This window comes from Salmo trutta, unplaced genomic scaffold (genome assembly GCF_901001165.1).
Source record: "Salmo trutta unplaced genomic scaffold, fSalTru1.1, whole genome shotgun sequence".
In the NCBI taxonomy this organism is placed as follows: domain Eukaryota; kingdom Metazoa; phylum Chordata; class Actinopteri; order Salmoniformes; family Salmonidae; genus Salmo; species Salmo trutta.
Genome location: NW_021822619.1, coordinates 233,792 through 244,454, shown reverse-complemented (window position 1 = coordinate 244,454; position 10,663 = coordinate 233,792). Strand labels below are relative to the sequence as shown.

Genomic DNA, 10,663 nt, shown 5'->3' with positions numbered 1-10,663 from the left:
AGAGAGAGGAGAGAGAGAGAGGACAGAGAGAGAGAGAGAGAGAGGCGAGAGATGAGACGAGGTAGAGGAGAAGGAGAGATGAGCGAGAGAGGAGAGAGAGAGACGAGAGATGAGAGAGAGAGAGAGGAGAGAGAGAGAGAGACAACTCTTGCTTTCCACCCATTTACAAATTTTTTTTTGGTATTTACCCTCATACCTCCCTCTACACCATACCTCCCTCTACACCATACCTCCCCTCTGTCTCCCCCTTCCTCCCGTCCTCTGTCTCCCCCTACACCATTCCTCCCCCTACACCATTCCTCCCCCTACACCCTCCCTCCCCTCTGTCTCCCCCTTCCTCCCGTCCTCTGTCTCCCCCTACACCATTCCTCCCCCTACACCCTCCCTCCCCCTACACCATACCTCCCCCTACACCCCTACACCATAGCTCCCCCTACACCATACCTCCCCTTACACCCTCCCTCCCTCTACACCCCTACACCCTCCCTCCCCCTACACCATATCTCCCCCTACACCATATCTCCCCCTACACCATACCTCCCCCTACACCATACCTCCCCCTATACCCCTACACCATACCTCCCCCTACACCATACCTCCCCCTACACCCCTACACCATACCTCCCCCTACACCCCTACACCATACCTCCCCCTACACCATACCTCCCCCTACACCATACCTCCCCCTACACCCCTACACCATACCTCCCCCTACACCATACCTCCCCCTACACCATACCTCCCCCTACACCATACCTCCCCCTACACCCCTACACCATACCTCCCCCTACACCATACCGCCCCTCCTCTGCCTCCTTGACACTCCCCGTCTCCCTCTCTTCTCTCACTTTTCCCCGTCTCTCTCCACTAACAAACAGTCGTTCCAGCCTGCTGCAGATCAGTGAAACATTTGATATATCTTCATGAGGTGTGAAATGTAGTTTTTACTAAAACGAGAGGGGAGTTTGGGAGAGATGGAGGGAGAGATAAATGGAACGCTGCCCGTTACTAGGGAGGAAAGAATTCAACTTCATTGCTTTCATGTTGACTGCTCAGTCTACTCTACTCAGCCTCCCTTCCTCAGCCCCCCTTCCTCAGCCCCCCTTCCTCATCCTCCCTTCCTCAGCCCTGACCTTCCTCAGCCTCCCTTCCTCAGCCCTGACCTTCCTCAGCCCTGACCTTCCTCAGCCCCCCTTCCTCAGCCTCCCTTCCTCAGCCTCCCTTCCTCAGCCCTGACCTTCCTCAGCCTCCCTTCCTCAGCCCTGACCTTCCTCAGCCTCCCTTCCTCAGCCTCCCTTCCTCAGCCCTGACCTTCCTCAGCCTCCCTTCCTCAGCCTGACCTTCCTCAGCCCTGATCTTCCTCAGCCTCCCTTCCTCAGCCTCCCTTCCTCAGCCCTGACCTTCCTCAGCCCTGACCTTCCTCAGCCCCCCCTTCCTCAGCCTCCCTTCCTCATCCTCCCTTCCTCAGCCCCCCTTCCTCAGCCCCCCTTCCTCAGCCCCCCTTCCTCATCCTCCCTTCCTCAGCCCTGACCTTCCTCAGCCTCCCTTCCTCAGCCCTGACCTTCCTCAGCCCTGACCTTCCTCAGCCCCCCTTCCTCAGCCTCCCTTCCTCATCCTCCCTTCCTCAGCCCCCCTTCCTCATCCTCCCTTCCTCAGCCCCCCTTCCTCATCCTCCCTTCCTCAGCCCCCCTTCCTCAGCCCTGACCTTCCTCAGCCTCCCTTCCTCAGCCTCCCTTCCTCAGCCCTGACCTTCCTCAGCCCTGACCTTCCTCAGCCTCCCTTCCTCATCCTCCCTTCCTCAGCCCCCCCTTCCTCATCCTCCCTTCCTCAGCCCCCCTTCCTCAGCCCCCCTTCCTCAGCCCCCCTTCCTCAGCCCCCCTTCCTCAGCCTCCCTTCCTCAGCCCTGACCTTCCTCAGCCCCCCCTTCCTCAGCCCCCCTTCCTCAGCCCTGACCTTCCTCAGCCCCCCTTCCTCAGCCCCCCCTTCCTCAGCCCTGACCTTCCTCAGCCCCCCTTCCTCATCCTCCCTTCCTCAGCCCCCCTTCCTCAGCCCCCCTTCCTCAGCCCCCCTGCCTCCTACTGTGGTTAGTAGTTTCACTAGTCCTCTACCGGTCAGATAACTACCGGTTACAGTTCATGTCTTCACTAGTCCTCTACCGGTCAGATAACTACCGGTTACAGTTCATGTCTTCACTAGTCCTCTACCGGTCAGATAACTACCGGTTACAGTTCATGTCTTCACTAGTCCTCTACCGGTCAGATAACTACCGGTTACAGTCATGTCTTCACTAGTCCTCTACCGGTCAGATAACTACCGGTTACAGTTCATGTCTTCACTAGTCCTCTACCGGTCAGATAACTACCGGTTACAGTTCATGTCTTCACTAGTCCTCTACCGGTCTGGTGCTGCTGGGTCTAAATAGTTTGGTAGGGTGGAATGGGCATATTTGTTGGCTGTCTTTAGAAAAGTTTGGTTTTGGTCTGGTATTTATTTCCTGGATTGAGCTATTATATAAATCGCCCAAAGCAGCTATAAGAAAAAAAGACCAAATATCTGATCCATTTAACTTATCAAGAGGCACCAGACAGGGATGCCCTCTGTCCAGTTATTTATTTACTTTAGCCATGGAACCCTGAGCGTCAATAATTACAACTCATGGCTCAATCCTAGGGAATAGACAACAACACGTGATGTCATTTTATGCAGATTACATTTGACTGTATTTGAACCAAAACATATTCTGTCACTTATTTTGCAACTCGACTCATATGGTTGTGTATCATGATTCAATGTATACTATGACTTTTCAAGCTTGCAAAGTACATTTCAGTGGAAATGGACAAAGACACACATGAAAATACCTGGGTGTATTGATACCATGCGATTTGGAGGAGGCCTGTAAAATCAACTCCTGTCCTTTTTTTAATAGATAAGATTGAATCTGATGTTTAGAGATGGAGAACTCTCCCTATTTCTATGTTAGGTAGGGTCAACGTAATCAAAATGAATATATTACCAAGGCTGATGTATTTATTCCAAGCCTTACCAGCTTCAACTTCTTTAAGAAAAGAAACGGCTTGCTCTCCAACTTTATTCGGAATGGAAAGACCCCGAGTCAAATATAACGTTTTCCACACACACAGCTAAATCTATGGCTATGGAGAGAGGGACATACACACACAGCTAAATCTATGGCTATGGAGAGAGGGACATACACACACAGCTAAATCTATGGCTATGGAGAGAGGGACATACACACACTGATATGGCTACGGAGAGAGGGACATACACACACAGCTAAATCTATGGCTATGGAGAGAGTGACATACACACACAGCTAAATCTATGGCTATGGAGAGAGGGACATACACACACACACAGCTAAATCTATGGCTATGGAAAGAGGGACATACACACACAGCTAAATCTATGGCTATGGAGAGAGGGACATACACACACACACACACAGCTAAATCTATGGCTATGGAGAGAGGGACATACACACAGCTAAATCTATGGCTATGGAGAGAGTGACATACACACACAGCTAAATCTATGGCTATGGAGAGAGTGACACACCTACAGCTAAATCTATGGCTATGGAGAGAGTGACATATATACACACCTACAGCTAAATCTATGGCTATGGAGAGAGTGACATATATACACACCTACAGCTAAATCTATGGCTATGGAGAGGGACATACACACAGCTAAATCTATGGCTATGGAGAGAGGGACATACACACACACAGCTAAATCTATGGCTATGGAGAGAGGGACATACACACAGCTAAATCTATGGCTATGGAGAGAGGGACATACACACACAGCTAAATCTATGGCTATGGAGAGAGGGACATACACACACAGCTAAATCTATGGCTATGGAGAGAGGGACATACACACACTGATATGGCTACGGAGAGAGGGACATACACACACAGCTAAATCTATGGCTATGGAGTGAGGGACATACACACACAGCTAAATCTATGGCTATGGAGAGAGTGACATACACACACACACACACAGCTAAATCTATGGCTATGGAGAGAGTGACATACACACACAGCTAAATCTATGGCTATGGAGAGAGGGACATACACACACAGCTAAATCTATGGCTACGGAGAGAGGGACATGCACACACTGATATGGCTATGTAGCAGCGTTTGTTGAAAGTACAGCTTTGTCTGTCTGACGTAGACTTGAGAGACTAGAGTACTGAAATGTGGGTGACATTTTAATTCTGTTTTCCATTTACTTTGTGAAAAAACAATGCTCAGCCTAATCTTTTTTCAAAAACTATTATTGTTTGAGTCGTTCTCATGCAATTATGGAGCACAGTTGTTAAATGTGTGCTGTCTTCCGTCAAGACGGCTCAGCAGGGATTTCTGTTTCCATTGGCATTTTAGCTTTCCACTTTGGAACTTGTATAAAAACAAAACATATTTTGTTGGGTTAGATTGTTCTGTAACTACTTCATTATGATTTTGAACACGATCCAAGTCATCAGGCATACTGTTGAGTCATCAGGCATACTGTTGAGTCATCAGGCATACTGTTGAGTCATCAGGCATACTGTTGAGTCATCAGGCATACTGTTGAGTCATCAGGCATACTCATGGCTGGATGTTGAGTCATCAGGCATACTCATGGCTGGATGTTGAGTCATCAGGCATACTGTTGAGTCATCAGGCATACTGCTGAGTCATCAGGCATACTGCTGAGTCATCAGGCATACTGCTGAGTCATCAGGCATACTCATGGCTGGATGTTGAGTCATCAGGCATACTCATGGCTGGATGTTGAGTCATCAGGCATACTCATGGCTGGATGTTGAGTCATTGGGCATACTGCTGAGTCATCGGGCATACTGCTGAGTCATCGGGCATACTGCTGTGTCTTCAGGCATACTTCTGTGTCATCAGGCATACTTCTGTGTCATCAGGCATACTGCTGAGTTATCAGGCATACTGCTGAGTCATCAGGCATACTCATGGCTGGATGTTGAGTCATCAGGCATACTGTTGAGTCATCAAGCATACTCATGGCTGGATGTTGAGTCATCAAGCATACTCACATATGGATGTTGAGTCATCAAGCATACTGTTGAGTCATCAAGCATACTGTTGAGTCATCAAGCATACTCACAGCTGGATGTTGAGTCATCAAGCATACTGTTGAGTCATCAAGCATACTCATGGCTAGATGTTGAGTTATCAAGCATACTCACAGCTGAATGTTGAGTCAGTGTAGTTCAGCCTTCTGTCTAAAACCTCTGGTAGTAGTGTAGTAGTGGTGTAGTAGTAGTGGTGGTGTAGTAGTAGTGTAGTAGTAGTGGTGGTGTAGTAGTAGTGTAGTGGTGTAGTAGTGGTGTAGTAGTGTAGTATTGGTGTTGTAGTGTCGTAGTGCTGTAGTAGTGGTGTAGTGGTGTGATGTGGTTGTGTGTATATCTTCCATACTAACAGTGTCTCTCTGTCTCCTGCGTTTCAGGTTCAACTACAGATCTACTCACCATCTGACCATCAACGGCTTCTATGACTTCCTCAACTGGTTCGATGACAGGGCCTGGTACCCACTGGGCAGGATAGTGGGGGGCACGGTGAGTGTGGGCCTGGTACCCACTGGGCAGGATAGTGGGGGGCACGGTGAGTGTGGGCCTGGTACCCACTGGGCAGGATGGGGGGGGGCACGGTGAGTGTGGGCCTGGTACCCACTGGGCAGGATAGTGGGGGGCACGGTGAGTGTGGGCCTGGTACCCACTGGGCAGGATAGTGGGGGGCACGGTGAGTGCGGGCCTGGTACCCACTGGGCAGGATAGTGGGGGGCACGGTGAGTGTGTTGTGAGTGTGGGACTGGTACCCCAGTATGCATTGTGAGTGGATGGATTAGGAGAGGAAAGTAGCTCTCTCTCTCTCTCGCTCTCTCTCTCCAGGTTTACCCAGGTCTGATGGTAACAGCTGGTCTCTCTCTCTCCAGGTTTACCCAGGTCTGATGGTAACAGCTGGTCTCTCTCTCTCTCCAGGTTTACCCAGGTCTGATGGTAACAGCAGGTCTCTCTCTCTCCAGGTTTACCCAGGTCTGATGGTAACAGCTGGTCTCTCTCTCTCCAGGTTTACCCAGGTCTGATGGTAACAGCTGGTCTCTCTCTCTCCAGGTTTACCCAGGTCTGATGGTAACAGCTGGTCTCTCTCTCTCTCCAGGTTTACCCAGGTCTGATGGTAACAGCTGGTCTCTCTCTCTCCAGGTTTACCCAGGTCTGATGGTAACAGCAGGTCTCTCTCTCTCTCTCCAGGTTTACCCAGGTCTGATGGTAACAGCTGGTCTCTCTCTCTCCAGGTTTACCCAGGTCTGATGGTAACAGCTGGTCTCTCTCTCTCTCTCTCTCCAGGTTTACCCAGGTCTGATGGTAACAGCTGGTCTCTCTCTCTCTCTCTCTCCAGGTTTACCCAGGTCTGATGGTAACAGCAGGTCTCTCTCTCTCTCCAGGTTTACCCAGGTCTGATGGTAACAGCAGGTTTCTCTCTCTCTCTCCAGGTTTACCCAGGTCTGATGGTAACAGCAGGTCTCTCTCTCTCTCCAGGTTTACCAGGTCTGATGGTAACAGCAGGTCTCTCTCTCTCCAGGTTTACCCAGGTCTGATGGTAACAGCAGGTCTCTCTCTCTCTCCAGGTTTACCCAGGTCTGATGGTAACAGCAGGTCTCTCTCTCTCCAGGTTTACCCAGGTCTGATGGTAACAGCTGGTCTCTCTCTCTCTCTCCAGGTTTACCCAGGTCTGATGGTAACAGCTGGTCTCTCTCTCTCCAGGTTTACCCAGGTCTGATGGTAACAGCAGGTCTCTCTCTCTCTCTCCAGGTTTACCCAGGTCTGATGGTAACAGCTGGTCTCTCTCTCTCCAGGTTTACCCAGGTCTGATGGTAACAGCAGGTCTCATCCACTATGTTCTGAACCTGCTCCACATCACGGTGCACATCCGAGACGTGTGTGTGTTCCTGGCGCCCGTCTTCAGCGGCCTCACGTCCATTGCCACCTTCCTGCTGACCCGCGAGCTCTGGAACCAGGGGGCGGGGCTTCTGGCGGCGTGCTTCATTGCTATTGTCCCTGGTTACATCTCCCGCTCTGTGGCGGGCTCCTTCGACAACGAGGGCATCGCCATCTTTGCCCTCCAGTTTACCTACTATCTATGGGTTAGTAGAGACACACCCTCCAGTTTACATATTATCTATGGGTTAGTGGAGACACACCCTCCAGTTTACATATTATCTATGGGTTAGTAGAGACACACCCTCCAGTTTACATATTATCTATGGGTTAGTGGAGACACACCCTCCAGTTTACATATATCTATGGGTTAGTGGAGACACACCCTCCAGTTTACATATTATCTATGGGTAGTAGAGACACACCCTCCAGTTTACATATTATCTATGGGTTAGTGGAGACACACCCTCCAGTTTACATATTATCTATGGGTTAGTGGAGACACACCCTCCAGTTTACATATTATCTATGGGTTAGTGGAGACACACCCTCCAGTTTACATATTATCTATGGGTTAGTGGAGACACACCCTCCAGTTTACATATTATCTATGGGTTAGTGGAGACACACCCTCCAGTTTACATATTATCTATGGGTTAGTGGAGACACACCCTCCAGTTTACATATTATCTATGGGTTAGTAGAGACACACCTCCAGTTTACATATTATCTATGGGTTAGTAGGTAGTTTACAATTATCTATGGGTTAGTAGAGGACACACCCTCCAGTTACATATATCTATGGGTTAGTAGAGGACACACCATCCAGTTTACATATTATCTATGGGTTAGTAGAGACACACCCTCCAGTTTACATATTATCTATGGGTTAGTAGAGACACACCCTCCAGTTTACATATTATCTATGGGTTAGTAGAGACACACCCTCCAGTTTACATATTATCTATGGGTTAGTAGAGACACACCCTCCAGTTTACATTATTATCTATGGGTTAGTAGGAGACACACCCTCCAGTTTACATATATCTATGGGTTAGTGAGGACCCCCCCTCCAGTTTACATATTATCTATGGGTTAGTGGAGACACACCCTCCAGTTTACATATTATCTATGGGTTAGTAGAGACACACCCTCCAGTTTACATATTATCTATGGGTTAGTGGAGACACACCCTCCAGTTTACATATTATCTATGGGTTAGTGGAGACACACCCTCCAGTTACATATTAATCTATAGGGTTAGTGGAGACACACCCTCCAGTTTACATATTATCTATGGGTTAGTAGAGACACACCCTCCAGTTTACATATTATCTATGGGTTAGTAGAGACACACCCTCCAGTTTACATATTATCTATGGGTTAGTAGAGACACACCCTCCAGTTTACATATTATCTATGGGTTAGTCAGTAGAGACACACCCTCCAGTTTACATATTATCTATGGGTTAGTGGAGACACACCCTCCAGTTTACATATTATCTATGGGTTAGTAGAGACACACCCTCCAGTTTACATATTATCTATGGGTTAGTGGAGACACACCCTCCAGTTTACATATTATCTATGGGTTAGTGGAGACACACCCTCCAGTTTACATATTATCTATGGGTTAGTGGAGACACACCCTCCAGTTTACATATTATCTATGGGTTAGTGGAGACACCCTCCAGTTACATATTATCTATGGGTTAGTGGAGACACACCCTCCAGTTTACATATTATCTATGGGTTAGTGGAGACACACCCTCCAGTTTACATATTATCTATGGGTTAGTGGAGACACACCCTCCAGTTACATATTATCTATGGGTTAGTGGAGACACACCCTCCAGTTTACATATTATCTATGGGTTAGTGGAGACACACCTCCAGTTTACATATTATCTATGGGTTAGTGGAGACACACCCTCCAGTTTACATATTATCTATGGGTTAGTGGAGACACACCCTCCAGTTACATATTATCTATGGGTTAGTGGAGACACACCCTCCAGTTTACATATTATCTATGGGTTAGTGGAGACACACCCTCCAGTTTACATATTATCTATGGGTTAGTAGAGACACACCCTCCAGTTTACATATTATCTATGGGGTTAGTGGAGACACACCCCTCCAGTTTACATATTATCTATGGGTTAGTGGAGACACACCCTCCAGTTTACATATTATCTATGGGTTAGTGGAGACACACCCTCCAGTTTACATATTATCTATGGGTTAGTGGAGACACACCCTCCAGTTTACATATTATCTATGGGTTAGTGGAGACACACCCTCCAGTTTACATATTATCTATGGGTTAGTGGAGACAATACTTGTTGTATTTGTCACAGTTGATTCAACTCAAAGTTCTGTCAGTCACCACACTACACTAGCCTGGTTTAAATGCAGGCATCAAATATTGAGGTTATTGGCCTAGCGTTGTGATGTCTGATCTAATGAATGAATGAAGCCAGAGTGTTAATATATCACTTTCATCAAATCACATTTTATTGGTCCATACACATATTTAACAGATGTTATTGGTCCATACACATATTTAACAGATGTTATTGGTCCATACACATATTTAACAGATGTTATTGGTCCATACACATATTTAACAGATGTTATTGGTCCATACCATATTTAACAGATGTTATTGGTCCATACACATATTTAACAGATGTTATTGGTCCATACACATATTTAACAGATGTTATTGGTCCATACACATATTTAACAGATGTTATTGGTCCATACACATATTTAACAGATGTTACTGTGGGTGTAGTGAAATGCTTGTGTTCCTAGTGTTTCTAAAAGTAAAAAAATGGTATTAAGAAATGTATAAATATTAGGACGAGCAATGTCGGAGTGACATTGACTAAATACAGTAGAATAGAATACAGTATATGCATATGAGATGAGTAAAGCAGTATGTAAACATTATTAAAGTGACTAGTGTTCCATTATTTAAAGTGGAAAGTGATTCCATGTCTATGTATACAGGGCAGCAGCCTCTAAGGTACAGGGTTGTGTAACTGGGTGGAAGCCGGCTAGTGATGGATATTTAACAGTCTGATGGCCTTGAGATAGAAGCTGTTTTTCAGTCTCTCGGTCCCAGCTTTGATGCACCTGTACTGACCTCGCCTTCTGGATGGAAGCAGGGTGAACAGGCAGTGGCTCGGGTGGTTGTTGTCCTTGATGATCTTTCTGGCCTTCCTGTTACATCGGGTGCTCTAGGTGTCCTGGAGGGCAGGTAGTTTGCCCCAGGTGATGTCTTGGGCAGACCTCACTACCCTCCGGAGAGCCTTACGGTTGCGGGCGGTGCAGTTGCCGTACCAGGCAGTGATACAGGATGCTCTTAATTGTGCATCAGTAAAAGTTTGTGAGTGTTTTTGGTGACAAGCCGAATTTCTTCAGCCTCCTGAGGTTGAAGAGGCGCTGTTGCACCTTCTTCACCACGCTGTCTGTGTGGGTGGACCATTTCAGTTTGTCCGTGATGTGTACGCCGAGGAACTTAAAACTTTCCACCTTCTCCACTACTGTCCCGTCGATGTGGATAGGGGGATGCTCCCTCTGCTGTTTCCTGAAGTCCACAATCATCTCTTTTATTTTGTTGACATTGCGTTAGAGGTTATTTTCCTGACACCACACTCCCAGGGC

The 10,663-nt window shown here is 47.5% G+C and overlaps 1 protein-coding gene across 3 annotated transcripts in view; it reads left to right on the top strand.

Moving 5' to 3' along the window:
- Window positions 1–10,663, top strand: part of LOC115182996 (dolichyl-diphosphooligosaccharide--protein glycosyltransferase subunit STT3B) — a 94,652-nt gene that overhangs the window by 48,394 nt on the left and 35,595 nt on the right. Inside the window, exons 1-2 of one of the 3 annotated variants that reach the window (XM_029744334.1) lie at window positions 5,482–5,608; window positions 6,907–7,194. The exons of 1 other annotated variant lie outside the window; for it this stretch is intronic. In XM_029744334.1, coding sequence (XP_029600194.1) covers window positions 6,922–7,194 — 273 coding nt within the window. In that variant the 5' untranslated portion in view covers window positions 5,482–5,608; window positions 6,907–6,921. Of the gene's footprint in view, window positions 1–5,481; window positions 5,609–5,793; window positions 5,839–6,906; window positions 7,195–10,663 lie in introns of those variants that run through there. One more of the 3 variants, XM_029744333.1, reaches the window with a different exon arrangement.